The 19447-nt window shown below is 34.6% G+C and overlaps 1 protein-coding gene across 4 annotated transcripts in view; it reads left to right on the top strand.

The window, feature by feature from the left end:
• Positions 1–19447, top strand: part of LOC106478442 (homeobox protein OTX2-like) — an 85514-nt gene that overhangs the window by 61478 nt on the left and 4589 nt on the right. For 3 of the 4 annotated variants that reach the window (XM_022382045.1, XM_022382041.1, XM_022382057.1), the window contains 2 exons: positions 6585–6677; positions 9191–9259. In XM_022382045.1, coding sequence (XP_022237753.1) covers positions 6585–6677; positions 9191–9259 — 162 coding nt within the window. The remainder of the gene's footprint in view (positions 1–6584; positions 6678–9190; positions 9260–19447) is intronic. The other variant, XM_022382051.1, reaches the window with a different exon arrangement.

Raw genomic sequence — 19447 nt, 5'->3', positions numbered from 1 at the left:
TAGTGTACAGAGTATTTAACAGCCATGAGCATTCAGTGTATGACACCGTTTTACGAGTTGAAACAAAGAAACTCAAAAAACGAAGAATAAAACCAGTACTAAAGAAAAAAAATAGGTAAAAGGTGTTAAAGTAAAGTAAATGTAAAGTTATAATGAAAGCTGAGTATGCTGAAAACGTCTGAATGTGTGTTCACAAAGTAATAATAACATGGTTTTGAACGAACTGCGTATTTTAGACCTAAATAAGTCGAGAAACCCATAGCAATTGTATTTACTCTAATGTTTATTTTCTTTTGGGAAAATACACGGGGGTTAAGTGTTGTTTGTGTGAAATACTTTACAAATAAAAAAACAACTAAAGTTGAAATCGAAGCAAGTCGTCACATGGTGACAATGAAATTGTGCCATCGTGTAGCATACTCGTTGTATTAAAAAGTTTGGCTAAGCAAAAAACAGGGAAGGTGATTCTGAATGGTAAAGCCAATATATAATATGAACTCCTCGGACAAAGGCCTTTCTAACGGTATGAGAAATATGTGAGAAAAGTTCCGGACAAACAAACATACAAACACAAGGATATTATTTATAAAGACGTAAAGTTTATATATTTTTTATATTAGTAGACATCAAGGGTGTAGACCTTACACTTCCTGATTAATTAAATAGACTATGGTTTAGATATACACGTAAAACTAATAAATTGTTTCGGAGTATGATAAAATAGAGCTGGATAATTTATGCATTTTTGTTCTCTCTTTTGCTTTTGCACAGTTTTAGAAGATACGGCAGGATATATGGCTTATAGCAAACGTTTTTTTCTTGGTCATATATTTCAGGCTGTAACGACCCCTTCCCCCCATGCATACACAAAGTGGTAGTAGATAACTGTACATACACTAAATTATTTGTTTTAGCAATATTTTGTATCGTCTCGCAACCCCCACCCCTTACAATAGCCTTGCGACCCCCTTTAAAGAAACGCTGACTTATAGCATAAGAGGCTATATAGTTTAGGCCAATTGATTTTAGAACTTGGTTACTAATATTGCATAAAACAAACGGCTTGTACTTCTCAGAAACTAAAGCGTCATCTTGAATGAACAATATACACGTCAAATGAATTCTGTTTTCGAGGCTAAATTTTCTTAACTTCTTATTTAATTGTATTAAGATAATTATCTATAACTTGTGATTAAAGTTAGCTACAGATTGGGACTACCAATCAGCTTATTAACTAATTTAATATTTCGAACTGACTAAGAGCTACATATCTCAGATTATGATGCACTGTTCCGTTAGTTAGTGCCCTCACTATTACAAATATTTTCGGTCGTAATCCCAATAATATCTCACGAGATTCGGATAGGTTAGTCCTATATCCATATACTAAGCTATAAAATCAAAACGTGAAATAATGAAATAATAAAACAAATCCAGTAGCACAGCGGTATGTCTGCGGACTTACAACGCTAGAATCCGGGTTTCGATACCCATGGTGGGCAAAACACAGATAGCCTGTTGTGTACCTTTGTGCTTAATTACAATGAAATAAATTATGTATATAGTAATATTTCAACGAATATACCTTCAACAGAATTAACTTTAAAGAAAGAATAGAACATAATTTTACGTACAAGACATAAAAAACAACAATAGTTTGATTCATTTGTTTTCAGATCCCATGTAGAAAAGGTGTGACACCAGCATACTCAAAGTTTTATATAATCTCCCCTAGCAATGACTAGTGACCAATTATAGCATATTAGCCAGTTCCTACATTATAACTTTAGATATGAATGATATATGAGGTATATTATACATTATAAGAGAGTGCAAACAGCCCTAAAAACGCATATTTTTTTTCCCCGAGTGCAAACTTATTAAAGTTTTTTCTGATATAAATAGCATAAGCCATAAAGTATCCTATGTAAATGTGAGGATGAGAAATGTAACTAAGAGTGGTAGTATTGTTATGTATTTTTCATTAAATTATTAGTTTATTGTTTAAATTTTATGGAGATAAGAAAAGGAAAAATTTAATTGGAGTGACCTCGATCAAAGGCGTGAAAGATAAGTTCGAGACTTATCCGTTTCAGGATATGTTAGATAATCGCGTCCTATTGATAAAAAAAGCCAGTAACGATAAGTTGCATTAACAGCGTGAGGCGTCTAAACGAGTCGTGGCTGTAGGTTTTATAATCGGCCACATAGCCACCTCTGGTGCGGTAATATCGAGGTGGGAGCTGAACTCCCTGCGGAGCTCCGATAGTCTTTTGAATGGTTCGTAATTAATTTACGTATGTTATAAGGGTATTAGGTTAGTTTCTATTTGACTAACTTAAGCCTAAGGGAGCAGCAATCTCCCAGCCATATTGCTGCGTAGTGTCTTAGCCAGTAAAGAGTTTCTACATAGAGAAAAGTCTTGAAGTCGCTGGAAGAGTGTAATTCAAATTAATGTTGCTGGTGTTTTCAGGTGTAGATGACTGGTAGAGATATTTTTACTTGTGTCGTGTGGGGTTATACAATATAGTATATATATATATAATTAATAGATTCACAGCACACTGATACACACGCACACAGAAGAAAAGATTGGAGCATACATAATGATCTATAACCTTAAATCTATAGATATAATCGCATATATATATATATACATATACATGGTGTCCCAAAAGTGTAGTCCTAGAGGGAAATGAGACTTTTTCACGTAATTCACAAGATGTGTTGTCACTGTAGTCTCATTTTAATGCACACACATATTGTGTGTGTTTTTGTAAACTGAAATTAGTAGAACAGTCGCGCGTTTCTTTGTAGTTTGGTTTGTTTGGAAGTTTGCGCAAAGCTACACGAGGGCTATCTCGGCTAGCCGTCCCTAATTTAGCTAGTCATCACCACCCACCGCCAATTCTTGGGCTACACTTTTACCAACGAATAGTGGGATTGACTGTCACATAATAACTCCCCCCACGGCTTAAAGAGCGACCATGTTTGATGAGACGGGAACTCGAACCCGCGGCTCGCAGATTGCGAGTCGAGCGCCCTAACCGCTTCTGTGTAGTTAAACAATTACGTCAATACCGGTTAGACAACGTAATGTAAACAACATAATATTATCTATAATTTGTCAGTGATTCAAAATTGTTGATTAAAAACGGTTAGTTAGATGTAAGACAATATGGTTAACCTTATATGTATATTAGATAATTTATGCCTAAACCGTTACTCAGTGACACATACAATGGCAATTCAGTAGTTTTGTTCAAACTATATTTATTCATAGGCTTTAAGCTCTAATGATATATTACATAAAATTGTCTAATAGGCTGTATTCTATACTACATTCCACGGGCATTATTCTCATAATCTTTTATATAACAGTTGTTGATTGTTATTCAGAGATTCAACAGATTTACGTTCGTGGGAGTGGATCGTGGTGCCCTACACTGCCGTGAGAGCATACGAGAAACGCCGAACGAGTAGGAAAATGTCGTCCTTTACAAGGACTAGAAGCTCGTTACTCTGTGTCATGTTGCCGTTACTCATAGCGCAATATATGCAAGAACAGGCTTTAATCCTGCATTTGTATTACTATTATAAAAACTGCAAGCATCAGTTCGGCCTGCTATAAGGCTAGTCCAGGATGGTAGAGCTTATTTGGCATCTAATATTGCAAGGGGATTAGACCTTATGGGCGCCACAGGACCGAGGACAAAGGTTAGTCTGGCAGGATATATACGCAAGCTACACGGTTGTGATGATGGAACATTTGTGAGGTTACGTGATCCGCACATTCGCAAACATTAAAAGACGGTTTTAAAAAGTTGGTATTCAGTGCCGGCTGCACGAAAAAAGCCTTCATCGTTACAATCGGCAGGCACAAGACAGGCAGGGTGTTAAGACGACAAAAAACGCACACCTGCACTCCTAACTAAGGAAGGATTTGGCATCCCACGTTTTCTACACTCGCATCTTCTATACCTTGTCTGTTCGGGAATTAGACTAATCCAGTTTTGGAAAGTCAGTTTGAAAAGACGAGAAAGATTGGATTATTTCTTTTTCTATGTCAAGCTTAACAGTCTTTTGTGTATGTTCTTAAGGAATGTTTTAAAGAAATATGAAATAGAACGTTCGTTTTTGTGTGTGTGTGTGTTTTTTTTTTACCGTCTTCGTATGTTTCATGAATTCGTCTTTAAGATTTTTAGCTTGTCCCGTACGAACGGCGCGAAACGCGAAAAAAAGAAGTGTAACGGAAGATCAATTTGAAACAGAAAGTCAAGGCTTCGGCTATAACGTAGCAACTATATTTTACACGTATGTGAAATTTGTAGCTAATATTGTTGGTAAATGTATAGCATTTAAGCGCAGAGATGTTGCTTTGATTTGTATTAATCTTTCAACAGAATTCCAAAGCTCCATGTGCTTTATATTTGATCTTAAGTAATAGCAGATATTTCTTTATTATTTTTACTAATTCAGGTGTGTTGTTGTTTTTTAAGTATCTTGAGCGGTGTATATGTAGGTTATGTCTCGTGGGTTTGAAGAAAACAACTTTTTTAGAGAGGGCGCCGCTCCCTTTACGTACGAAACACACGTGCGCAGGGCTATTGTTCAGGAATAACTTCTGGCCGAAATTATGAGGACTTAAAAAAAAACTCGGAAGTTTATAAAACTGACCCTTTTATGTAGAGATTCAGCACCCAAACCTCTGCCGCGAATGACACCCTCCAGATCCCAATCACGTACGTAGAGTTGTTTATTTTTTGTTGGCGCCCCACTAATCATCAGAAAACGCTAGACTAATTCTAAGATCTTATGAGTGAAACTGAAAAATAATACATAATATTGTGTTAACTACACATAACCAGTGCCGATGATGCTTTTCGCTCAATACCAGAGCTCATCAGGCTCATCAATGGTCTAATAGTTACTACTGTCGATGGTCAAAAATAATTTACTTCTGTATACGTAAAATCTTTGTACAAAAACGTGTTGATTTTCTATGTTCCAGTTAGGTGCATGTGCTCCACTTTTAAATTGTTATAAAAATAGAATCTAACAGATGGGACAAAATTAGTTTTTTCAACGCCAACGTTGAGCCAACCCGTGTCTTGTCTTCAAAACTAAAATCTAAGATTTTCGATTGATACTATATTAAAATTGACATAATTTTAGAGATCCTCTACGTTGGCACATTCTTTTACATGTAAAAATGTGTAAGTTTACATGGAGCTCGAAGTCGTGTCTAGTTAGTTTATTCAAACAAGGCACGAGTAATACATCTGTTTTATTTTACAGATAAAAACAGTAGAAACAGCTTTGAGTCATTCAATCAACAATAACAGTTGTGGTTTGTTTTAAACTGTCAGAGTAATTGTACGTTGAGAAACATATATACTGAATCATTATCTAGTGCTCCAGATAAGATATATCCACGTAAACACGACTATTTTACACGAACTTAAACGTGATAGAAATAAACATCGTACCTACCACATTCCCATATTGTTCGCCGGTACGTATATCATTCACGTGTTGGCTAGTAAGAAAGAAACAAAAACCTGTACAGGTAATAAAACAAACACTTTAACCTGGCTGACGAGCGATTTGTAAGATTTGATCTAGCCCATTACAACAAATCATACAAATTATTTGCATTCCTACACTATAAGAGGCCTAATATATCTCTTTTCTATTCTCCCCCCCCCAAGCAGTACTGCATTTAGCGAAACTACAGTATACAGGCGAATCAATAACGAGATTAGACCTTACGTCATTTCCGGTTTCTCTCCCCCCCCCCTAAAATTATAAGTTTTAGAGAGGAAAAGAAAAACAATCACAAAAATGTTACAAAGCAATTACCTGCTGGCAATTGATTACTTGTAGTTCGGGGTTGCTGTTGAACTGAAAATTATACTAATATAATTTATCGATCGACATCTGTAAAGTGCTTATTGTATTGAATTTACTTTGTAATTGCCTGGAGTAGTCCTTAATAGGACGTTAGTACAACAACAGTCAAGCGCTTAGTAAACGCAGCAAAGATCGATAAAATTTCAGGTGTTGGATGACGAAAAAGTCACTGAAGTCTGAAAATACGAGAGTTTTTAGCATTGAGTTTCTATTTTCAGCATTACAGTGTATTCCGAGATATAAAATATTCGTTGTGTCGAAAACTTATCTGGAGAGCGGATTATCAATACTTATACAAGCCGAGTTTCTACACTTTTTTTGCGTGTGAATAACGACTTATCTTTTTAGTGCAGTTAATCCTAATGTTCATTTAATTAAGATTGCAAATATAACTTGTTTTGAACTGTTAAACTAACTACTTGTATTAATAGTTTCGTTTTGAGTTTACTTACTGATTAAGTATATTTTATTGCAAGTTACAGCTTTTACTTTGCCGTTAAAATTTGTGTGCTTGAGAATGATCGCAACAGTAATCGAAACATCGTACCTGTTCTAAAAACAAATGTTACTTACTGTATAGAAGCTGGAACTTATAATAAAACAATTACATGTATATTGATAAGAAATAATACTGGAATTATAATTCTAATGTTTTACTGTTGTGTGTTTAGATCGGCTCGGCAACAATACTCATTCCAATTCTTGGCCAAAGTTACCCGATGGCCGACACTATGACGTTGAAGGGGTTGGCTCCTACATTATTGGTAAGTCCTCTTCTAAACACAATAAGGAACTTGTTACATCCAGTTCAGTTTTCTTGGTTTCCTACTATGTTGAATAGGAATTAAAAAATTGATAATGTAAAACTACAAAGTTCAAGAACGCAGTACAGAGTTCTACTTTTTAACCCAAGAATTACCAATATGGGTGGACCCCATTGGGTTTTGTAACATATTATTCTGATATATTTATGCACCAAATTGCTCTGGACCCATGGCTTTGTTGGTTGCAGGATCCTTAGTAACGTAAATCACAGACAAATTAAGATAAATACCATCTTTATTTAATCCCATTAATTTGTGGAAAGATCCCATATATATCTTACAAAGTAGATGAGGGATTTCACCCAATTTATTTGCTCAGTTCTCTAAGCTGAATGTTGTAACAAGCAAAACATAAAATTACTCAATATGTTACCGGTAGTGAACGGTATAAAAACAAGTCGATAATTTTAGAGTTAAACTTTTACTGTAAACACTTCAGTTTAACAGTTTAAGACTGATTTTAGTTGTCGTGCTTGTCACTGACTTTGATTTTCAGCAAATATGGAAGCTGAAAGGTCGAACAGTAATTGCAGCACATATCCGATGGTGTTTCTTCAATTTAAGGCACTTACTTTTATCACAAACTACGTCCCTAATTTTGATCAATATTCACAATATGAAAACCATAAACAGTAAAACAGTTTCACGGGTTCGCTTGGAAAGCTGCACTTGGGATGTAAAGACTAGCTTGGAAAGCTGTACTTGAAATGTAAACACAAGCTTAGATGGCTGTACTTGGAATGTAAACACTAGCTTGGAAGGCCGTACTTGGAATGTAAACACAAGCTTGGAAAGCTGCACTTCGAATGTAAGCATAAGCTTGGAAAGCCGTACTTGGAATGTAAACACAAGCTTGGAAAGCTGTTCTTAGAATGTAAACACAAGCTAGGAAAGCTGCACTTAAAATGTAAACATAAGCTTAGAAGGCTGTACTTGGAATGTAAACACAAGTTTGGAAACCTGCACTTGGAATATAAACCCTAGCTTGGAAGGCTGTACGTGGAATGTAAATACTAGCTTGGAATGCTGCACTTAAAATGTAAACACAAGCTTGGAGGGCTGTACTTGGAATGTAAAGACAAGCTTGGAAAGCTGCACTTGGGCTGTAAAGACTAGCTTGGAAAGCTGTACTTGAAATGTAAACACAAGCTTGGAGGGCTGTACTTGGAATGTAAAGACAAGCTTGGAAACCTGCACTTGGAATATAAACACTAGCTTAGAAGGCTGTACGTGGAATGTAAATACTAGCTTGGAATGGTGAACTTAAAATGTAAACACAAGCTTGGAGTGCTGTACTTAGAATGTAAAGACAAGCTTGGAAAGCTGCACTTGGGATGTAAAGACTAGCTTGGAAAGCTGTACTTGAAATGTAAACACAAGCTTAGATGGCTGTACTTGGAATGTAAACACTAGCTTGGAAAGCTGCACTTCGAATGTAAGCATAAGCTTGGAAAGCCGTACTTGGAATGTAAACACAAGCTTGGAAAGCTGTTCTTGGAATGTAAATACAAGCTAGGAAAGCTGCACTTGGATTGTAAACACAAGCTCAGAAGGCTGTTCATGGAATGTAAACACAAAGCATCTGATTACATTATTAAGATATTTTTTTCATTCAGTTTCGATTTTAGTTAACTTAGTTCGTATGTTGTATTGGCATTTATAAACACTCACAACACCCAGCCTATCTTAGCTTTCTGTGATTGGCGTATTTAAACAACGCTCTGTAAGCGTAATATTAACGCTAGTGATGTTTGTTCAGAAATTCGTATTATAGAAGTCATTTTGTGTTTCATGAGAACTGACCGATGAATCTGTGAAGATATCCTTTCTCTAATAGATGAATACATGCTCGTTCTGCTTTATGTTAGAAGAAAATCTTGTTTTGAAACGATACAGAAATATTCCTATATACTTTGTCATGAAGGTACTAATAAAACATACCATACCAACATCTATGCATGTAATTGATAATTTCTAATCAAAATGTTCGATTAATTATAGTAGTCCATTTCAAAACTGTTTATTTGTTTTACTAGATTTATACCTGTTGAATGTTAATGGTTTAAGTGTCAACACACCATCAGAACTCACATTATTTCTATTAGTTTTCAACTTCTTTGGTTAGAGCCCCAAGCATCAGCAGTTTTCATACTCGTTGTTTCAAGACTTATGAATCTCACTATTCACTTAGCTACAATTTATTTTCGATCGTTTTTACATTATGTAAGAAATTTAACATATTTCCTTTGTCGTATCACAAGAATCGTTCTTGTTAAATAAAGAGTGTTAAAAAAGTGAGAGTCGAACAAACAATGTTCTTAATAAGTTGAGAAAAATTAGCGTTATATTGAGGGAGGTTAAATTGGAAAACACGAGCTTTAATTGTGATTTTCGGATCATTGGGATGTTGCTAAATACGATAATATTGGCTATAGCTTTAGTGTCTTCAATAGGTCGAATGTCGTGCCCACCTGTGGAACGGTTTCCGGACTTTTCAGATGTGACTATTTATCAAAGTTCAGGTAAAGGATGCACTTTCGAAGTCAACACACTTGGAAAATATATTCTTTAAACTCATGTTGGTGATGGGGACTTTCTTATTTTACGAAACTCTTTCTTGTATTCTTTTAATTTCTTACCAGTCTTTGGTTATTCTTTTCTTCATGTAATATGTTAATAAATAATATTGAACAAAATAGTTAATAAAGCTATAATCTATTGGATTATGGAATTACAATTCTTTGTCGGTTAGAAGAAATCGTAATCTATCCCTTTTATGTAAGCAAATATAATATACATTTCTATGTTTTAATTGTTACTTTAGAAAGCAATTTATTAAAATACGTTAACCTCAAACTTAACGTCTAAGCTTAAAAGAACGGACGAGTTGCGATATCATCTCTTTCTGACGTACTAAGCGAAAAATAAAAATTGAAAATGAAAGATATTGCAAAATATGTAGTTGAACATTTATTATATCGGATTTGAAAAAGGATCAACCCTGAGAGAATATTACAAACATGACTGGCTCAGTACAGTTTAACAGGGATCAACACTGGAAAAGTATTTGTGTGTATGTGTGTGTGTGCATTCTTTGTTTTTACTTTTCAGTACTGATATGCTGTAATCAGAACAATCTTTAATGAATATTATGGAGTCGAGATAAGAACAGTTTCTTGCAACGAGTGGTGTTAGTTAAAAAGAGTCATCATTTGCACTCTAATTGATTTGTTTAAGTGTTGAGAAACGAGTTATACTTTACTGTGAGTTTCTGGCACCATTTATTTAAGTTTTGAGAAACGAGTTATACTTTACTGTGAGTTTCTGGCACCATTTATTTAAGTTTTGAGAAACGAGTTATACTTTACTGTGAGTTTCTGGCATCGTTTGTCTAAGTGTTGAGAAACAAGTTATACTTTACTGTCAGTTTCTGGCACAGGTTTGAAGAGCACACCACTATATATAAGCTTGGTTATAGTTCTTGTACGTTCTGATTGATGCTTCATGAAACAGGAAAAATGTAACCCACAAAGTAAAATAACATGAAAAAATGTTGCGATTTTGTTTTAGGACAAATAGCAGTTTAATAATGTCAATTCCTTTCCAAGCTATACGTTAGCAGTAAGACTTTCCTACGAATGTTACTTTTCCCTTGTAATAAACCCAAAAAAGCCCTAATGAAGCTAACTTTCATGTATATATGGTATGAAACGTAAACATTTTACAAGTTCGAGCCCGAATAGTAATGGAATTAGTATGTTAATTCAGATTAGTTTGTTTTCTAATTCAGTGCCTCCCTGCTTCAAAATGACTACTTTATATACTAATATTTAACATTGCAATTTACTTCATGTTACCACATGAGTCATGTATAGCCCTCTACCAGTATCTCAAGTAAAACAAAATTTTAGATACAATCAGCTAGTTCTAAAAACCTTATTTTTGGTTGGTGGGAGGGGCGGTTGATTACCTTCTTAGTTGTGTAGTGTAACGTGTGATTTCAGGAAAACGTAATTATTTCCATACTCTTACTAGATTGATCTCCATAAAGAGTTTTAATCTTTGATGCTTAACTGTTTTAGTATTATAACGTTTATAAAGAAATGAACGCTTAGTTACTGTTTTATATCGTAATAAGTGAGTTGTATCCCACCACTTCAATATATATTGTATAGTTATAAAGTCTTATCAAATGGCATCATTCCGCTTGTGTTATATATAATCAAGCATAGAACAAGTTCAAGAGACCATGGCATAGGAGTCGTATCACTGGTCAGAAGGGAAAGTATTTCTGCGATCGTGATAACCTGTACATCTGTACATGATTTCCTATAGAAGGTTAATACTACAAGACCGTGATAACCTGTACATCTGTACTTGATTTCCTATAGAGGGTTAATACTACAAGACCATGATAACCTGTACATCTGTACTTGATTTCCTATAGAGGGTTAATCTTACAAGATTATGCACAGCACTCAGTATGAGTAATTAACATTCAATATACATTTCGGTTCGTAATCATCCGACAAAAGAACTATATAATCTGTTCTGTGCCAGAGAAGACACAAAGGTTATAGATTAAGAGAAGAAAAAACATTATTTTAGTACAAACTACTTTAACAAATGCACTGAGGTGAAGCTTTGGATATGCTTTTAATAGTACACTACATACAGAGATGAAGCATTGATATTGTTAGTTACACAGTACATAACAGAGATGAAGCTTTGAGACTGTTAGTTACACACTACATACAGAGATGAAGCTTTGCGATTGTTAGTTACACACTACATAACAGAGATGAAGCTTTGAGATTGTCAGTTACACACTACATACAGATATGAAGCTTTGAGATTGTTAATTACACACTACATACAGAGATGAAGCTTTGAGACTGTTAGTTGCACACTACCTACAGAGATGAAGCTTTGAGATTGCTAGTTACACACTACATACAGAGATGAAGCTTTGAGATTGTTAGTTACACACTACCTACAGAGATGAAGCTTTGAGACTGTTAGTTACACACTACATACAGAGATGAAGCATTGATATTGTTAGTTGCACACTACATAACAGAGATGAAGCTTTGAGACTGTTAGTTGCACACTACATACAGAGATGAAGCTTTGCGATTGTTAGTTACACACTACATAACAGAGATGAAACTTTGAGACTGTTAGTTACACACTACATACAGAGATGAAGCTTTGAGATTGTTAGTTACACACTACATAACAGAGATGAAGCTTTGAGACTGTTAGTTACACACTACATACAGAGATGAAGCATTGATATTGTTAGTTGCACACTACATAACAGAGATGAAGCTTTGAGACGTTAGTTACACACTATATACAGAGATGAAGCATTGATATTGTTAGTTGCACACTACATAACAGAGATGAAGCTTTGAGATTGATAGTTACACACTACATACAGAGATGAAGCTTTGAGACTGTTAGTTGCACACTACATACAGAGATGAAGCTTTGATATTGTTAGTTACACACTACCTACAGAGATGAAGCTTTGAGATTGTTAGTTACACACTACCTACAGAGATGAAGCTTTGAGATTGTTAGTTACACACTACATACAGAGATGAAGTTTTGAGATTGTTAATTACACACTACATACAGAGATGAAGCTTTGAGATTGTTGGTTACATACTACATACAGAGATGAAGCTTTGAGATTGTTAGTTACAGACTACCTACAGAGATGAAGCTTTGAGACTGTTAGTTGCACACTACATACAGAGATGAAGCTTTGATATTGTTAGTTACACACTACCTACAGAGATGAAGCTTTGAGATTGTTAGTTACACACTACCTACAGAGATGAAGCTTTGAGACTGTTAGTTGCACACTACATATAAAGATGAAGCTTTGATATTGTTAGTTACACACTACATACAGAGATGAAGCTTTGAGATTGTTAGTTACACACTACATACAGAGATGAAGCTTTGAGATTGTTAGTTACACACTACATATAAAGATGAAGCTTTGATATTGTTAGTTACACACTACCTACAGAGATGAAGCTTTGAGATTGTTAGTTACACACTACATACAGAGATGAAGCTGAGGAATTCTTTTAACAGCAAACTATCAGAGATGAAGTTTATATTTCTTTTTAGCAGAACACGACATACAGAGATCATCACAACAACTTCCAGTATTGGTGAGCTAGCCATTCTGACGCCAGAATCAGAATAATTACCAGAACATTTCGCTGTTACGCTACACGCTGGTTCTCTACTTTAACGATGTTTTGTGGCTAAACTGACGGTCTTAATAGCTTTGAAAACCTAAGTTAGGTGTTTATAACAGTCTCTTAGATTGTTGTAAGAGAGACATGAGACCTTGATGAGTAATACATAATATATGCGGCGGCCATTTTTTTCCCGGTCCATCCCAACATACTAAGCAGTACCGTGCTTTGTGATATGGTATGATAATGTTTTCCCTTGTGTAGGAAATACATTTTATCTTTCTGTAAGTAAATGTTTTTCCTGCCAGATAACTATACAAAACAAACAAAATTATGTGCATTTGTCGTTCTTTTTATCATTGTAAACGTATAAACTTCATACGTATGCTTACCTGACGTCCATTTTTGAAATACAAAGGTTGAGTCGTTTAACGTGATGTTACAACATTGTATTTCAGTTGTATTATGTATCTGTACCAAAAACATGAAGATTGAGATAACAGCTTTAGAAGATACAAAATAAAATTATTCAAAATTTTAAGTAAAAATGACCGTGATTAACGGATCGGAAGGTCCAATGTTAGATCAACAATGTCGCTGAACGTAATTTTAGCTGTAGGTACGTTATGAAAATGTCAGTCACTTCCATTATTCGGTTCCAGAAGCTGGACAAAGCACTTCTGGCGGCGGGTGCTACTGACTGACTGCTCTCCATCTGGTCAGTAATCTAAAATTGGAAACGGCTAAACCTGAACCCCAAGTGTCTCCACCCTAATCTCACGGGGTAACTTTCAGGTTGAAAATAATAAATATCAAAATTACGTTCCTGTATCCTTTTACCGACTTTTTATAAATACCTTTAAGAACTCTCGACAACAGTTTTAAGTAAACTATTATGATATAGCTGCTCATGAGCAAAGAGTAATAAAACTTACAGTGAAATACGCTCGAGGGCTGATTTTAAAACGGTAAATTGTTTTACAATATAATTTAAAAGTTTGGAGTATTAGTAAATGATGCACAGTGTTAAAAAGACGTTCACTTCAAGGTTATCAAATTGTTCCTAGCATGATAAGGATTCGTGATTATCTTCAACATATGCCAAAAATTCGCTGTTCAGTTACACAAAATGTGGATTTGCCGTCAGCCTGTGTCATTGAAAAGTTGCGTTACGTTCTCAGAAAACTGAGATAATTTCTAAGATAAACCAGCTGTATGATTGTGCTATACGAACATAAAAGGGTATTTTTAACACTTTCTTGATATACTGTTTTTAACTCATCATAAACCACCTGTATGATTGTGCTATAAGAACATAAAAGGGCATTTTTAACACTTTCTTGATATACTGTTTTAACTCATCATAAACCACCTGTATGATTGTGGTATAAGAACATAAAAGGGTATTTTTAACACTTTCTTGACAAATTGTTTTAAATCATCATAAACCGCCTGTATGATTGTGCTATAAGAACATAAAAGGGTATTTTTAACACTTTCTTGACAAACTGTTTTAACTCATCATAAACCACTTGTATGATTGTGCTATAAGAACATAAAAGGGTATTTTCAACACTTTCTTGATATACTGTTTTAACTCATCATAAACCACTTGTATGATTGTGCTATAAGAACATAAAAGGGTATTTTCAACACTTTCTTGATAAACTGTTTTAACTCATCATTAACCACCTGTATGATTGTGGTATAAGAACATAAAAGGGTATTTTCAACACTTTCTTGATATACTGTTTGAACTCATCATAAACCACCTGTATGATTGTGCTATAAGAACATAAAAGGGTATTTTCAACACTTTCTTGATATACTGTTTTTAACTCATCATAAACCACTTGTATGATTGTGCTATAAGAACATAAAAGGGCATTTTTAACACTTTCTTGATATACTGTTTTAACTCATCATAAACCACCTGTATGATTGTGCTATAAGAACATAAAAGGGTATTTTCAACACTTTCTTGATAAAATGTTTTAACTTATCATAAATATATTTCGTAATAAATGATGAAATTCGTTTTGGACTCCCGTTTTAGTGCAACCATCTCAGTATCCAGCTGCCTTTTATCATGTAAACAGACACGTAATGATACTTTCTTTATCTCACCCGTTTTGTGCAACTCTCTTTTGCGTTTGCCTGTTTATTTTCCCAGAAACCGTGTTGGTACTATTCAGCCACACAGTCAATGTTTGAAGAAGATAAATCAATTCCCTGTTTTCCGCGTAGATGATCATGTTCTAATTGGATTACTGGTAGTCTGCAATCCTGTATAGACGGCGTGCGCCAGTTCCCATGCCTATTTCTTGTTTGCACAACAACGGGCTGCATAAAAAGTGTTGAAAGACTGGCATATGGTGAACTGCAGATGCACAGTTGTTAAACTATACGCTTTGCATACGCTACGTGGCCTCTTTCGTTTATTGAGAATTGATAGAAATGGTATTTATTTATTATTGGTTCTGTAATTCCAGATAATATGGTAAACTACACAGAAAGTCGAAGTTGATGCAAAGAAAAACAAATCTTTGCATAGAATTATATCTGTATTTGTTTTAAATTTAATCTCGAATTCTTATCCAGTTTCCTGGCTACAAATGTATATATGTAATCCATTTTGGAAAAGTCTTCTTATTGGTGAAGTAAAATGTTATGTTTGAGTCATCATAGACGAGTATACTGAATCAGAGTCAATGTAGAAATCTTTGCTGTATTCTGTAATTTATATTTATATATGTACAAAAAAAAACACTTCTCATGGAATACAGTAGTACATCTAATTTGGCAACAGAAAGATTTCTTGGCCTTGCATAAGCGCAGAAAACTGATAAACTATATATGTTAAGTCTTAGAAGCACAAATTAAAGAAGGCCTACAACATGGATCTTTCGAGCAAGACAATCAGGCCTAACATGGATCTTTGTTCCGGCTGTTCAGAAAACTTTTAAATTGGTCTGAAAAAGTAGTGCTCAGAAAAATGAAATTTTAAAATAAATTGGTTTACTCGTATGACATTATATGTTTCGAATACTATTACTATCGCATCGGTAAGAGAAGGTCTTTAGCATTTGTAAATTTAAACACTTGCACATTTCATGTAATGTTTGCGAAATGAAGTAAAAAAGCAACGCTTAATGAAAAGAATAAGTTTTAGCCTTTGCAGTGTTACTCTATCCGTCACTAAAAGGCTATCCCTCCTCTGACGTGCACATAATCCTATAAAAGTGTGTATTCTGGGTTGTCAAGCGTAATCAGTGGTTCGTAGCAAAATATTTGTTTTCAGAATAAAGACTTGGAAAAACAACTAAACTAAGATCAGAATGTTGTCTTATTACACCTGTTATCTTATTATCTAAAAACGTTGATTTAATTAACCCTATTTCTGGGTATATGTACATTTCCTCGTACTGTTGATGATTTTTACAATTTTGCGCATATCAGAGGATTTTTTTTTATAATTCCCGAGAAGCTGGGCTTGACCGAGTGATTAGGATGCACGGTCAATGAATCCGAGGACTCGTGGTTCGCGTCCCATTGCCGTAAAAAAATATGATTCACAATTTGTGGTCGTGAGTGAGCTATAAAAGACATAGTCACATCCTATTATTCGGTCAGACAATAGTTGGTGGTGGTTGTTGTTGACTAGTCGCCTTCCTTCTGATATATCGTTTCGGAGTTAGGTACTGCTATGCGCAAATAGCTGTTTTGTAGTTATGCCCGAAATTCGTAAAAACACGAAAAAAAAAACATACTTTTGTTTGCTACTATTACAGCTTCTGACGATGAGACGAAAGGATTTCAGCTTCAAAAAACAGACCAGTAGTTGTAGGTAACTTGTTTGTTTGTTTTTAATTATGCACAAAGCTACACAAGGGCTATCTGTGCTCTGCCCACCACGGGTATCGAAACCCGGTTTCTAGCGTTGTAAGTCCGCAGACATACCGCTGTGCCACTGGGGGGCTTGTAGGTAACTAGTGAAGTGTTTGTAAATAGACTAGTAGTTTTCGATAACTAGTAAAGTGTTTGTACAATGTGGGAAGTAGTAATAATAACTCATGTGGAACTATAATACAAACATTCGCAACGACGGGCAGAACAATAAACATCAATGGTGATTTTTATGATGATATTTTAAAAATGAGAAAGATTACTAATATAGCACATCGCATTCCAAAAAAAAAAAACGGGGGGTGTAGTTTATTTATAATTATGCATATAAATATTCAGTCTACTGTTATTTTTGTACCGAATTACAATTGGCATTTACCGAAAATTTAAATTTTAATAAGTTGTTTGTTGTTAAGCATAAAAACACACAACGAGCTATCTGCACTGTGTTTATTGTGGAGGAACCGAACTCAGGATTCTAGAATTAAAGATGAATCAGCGGTGTACATTGAATTCGAAGATTTTAGTTTCTCAACACCGAGGTTTCATTCCCGTCAGTTAAAGTTTTAGGGTTTCGGTGTGTGGTTGAAATGGTTTCTTTTGATTTGTTTTGAACTTTGCGCAAAGATATACGAGGGCTATCTGAGCTAGCCGTCACTAATTTAACAGATTAGAGGGAAGAAAGCTAGTCAACACCACCCACCGCCAACTCTTTTACCAGCGGATTGACCGTCACATTATAACGCCCCAACGGATGAAAGGGGGATTCGAACTCGTGACCCTCAGATGGCAAGTCGAGCGCCCTAACCACCTGGCCCTGTAGGTCATGATTTCGTTTTAAAGGTACTTCTATCATAACGTTGAGAAAAATAATGCAAGGCAAGCACAACTTTAACATGACCAGGAAAGTATATTATACCTAGTTAATATTAAACACACTGAATGAAAATCTCACACTCTCAGAGAGTGTAAAAATAACCCTTTTCTCTATTTCACATTTTATTAATCTCTCAAATCAGTTCAGCCTTTATTTATTTATACTAGTTTAACATTGATTAGGATGGTCTTCATTGTTCCTCACAATTGTTGTTATTGTTTTTGTATATAGCATCAGGCTTTTGTTAACTGTTCCTCACAATTGTTGTTATTGTTTTTGTATATAGCATCAGGCTTTTGTTAACTGTTCCTCACAATTGTTATTGTTTTAGTATATAGCATTAGACTTTTGTTAACGGTTCCTCACAATTGTTGTTATTGTTTTTGTATATAGCATTAGACTTTTGTTAACTGTTCCTCACAATTGTTATTGTTTTTGTATATAGCATTAGACTTTTGTTAACTGTTCCTCACAGTTGTTGTTATTGTTTTAGTATATAGCATTAGACTTTTGTTAACTGCTCCTCACAACTGTTGTTATTGTTTTCATATACATAGCATTAGACTTTTGTTAACTATTCTTCAGAACTGTTGTTATTGTTTTCATATACATAGCATTATACTTTTGTTAACTGTTCCTCACAATTGTTGTTATTGTTTTAGTATATAGCATTAGACTTGTTTTAGAACCTCAAGAAGAAATAGATTTGAATTAAAGAGAATTCAGTACCCTCCCAGGAGCTGTGAACCCAATGATTCTTCTAAGTATTTTTCCACGTATTGTATTTTTTCTCGTGTGCCATGGAATGTTATTACACTAAGTTTTACTATACCTTGGTTGGTTGTTTGTTTGCTTTGGAGCAAAGTTACATTAGGCTGTCTGCTATGTCCACAGTGAATAATCGAACTCTGGATTTTAACGCTGTAAATCCGCAAACTTACTGAAGTAATATTAGTATTTTGCTAATGTTTTTATACAGCGAGGAAAATAAAAAATACACTAAACTAGCGTTTTTCCCCCTCCTTGTCCATGACAGAAAGAACTAGATAGGTATTTTTAAGTCGTGCTTCTAATGAAAATAAGTTATATATATATGTTAATTTGTTCGTTTGGAATTTTCTGTAATTTTTAACGATACAAATAATTAACTGTTATTAAAGCTTTTTTCTACTATGGCGCGAGTTGTTTGTTTAGTGGGAAGTAGTTTTTTCATGGGATCAATAAGTACATGTGTTGCGCCATAATTTATTCAGAATTAATAGTAAATAATCCTTGCGTAATGCTTCATTTGCTGATAATATACCTGTGATCCAACTTAATAAGTAACATGGAAGCTAAGATGTGAAAGGTTGTTGATGATGAATTTACAGATGCGTATGTATGTTACGTCATAATTCATGAACGCGCTGACGTCCAATATTTTGTGTCTTCAAACTCTAAATGTATGTTTAAAAACGGATATAATAAAGAGACTATATTATCTATAATCCGGATTGAATAAATTACACTGTACTCTGGTTGATCTGCCGTATAATGTTCTGTGAGTGAGATCTTTCTTTCGATTTCTTCTGGACTGACGCCATTTTGAACACGCGCAGCAGTGCTGACATCTAGTAGTTGTAATCTCATGCCAACAATTTTTCTCCATCTGAAGTTACATGTATTTGGTGACGTTTTAAAAATCAATCGAATAATTACTGGTCACC

The sequence above is a fragment of the Limulus polyphemus genome, unplaced genomic scaffold (genome assembly GCF_000517525.1).
Source record: "Limulus polyphemus unplaced genomic scaffold, Limulus_polyphemus-2.1.2 Scaffold10, whole genome shotgun sequence".
NCBI lineage: Eukaryota > Metazoa > Arthropoda > Merostomata > Xiphosura > Limulidae > Limulus > Limulus polyphemus.
This window is presented reverse-complemented; position numbering and strand designations above follow the sequence as displayed.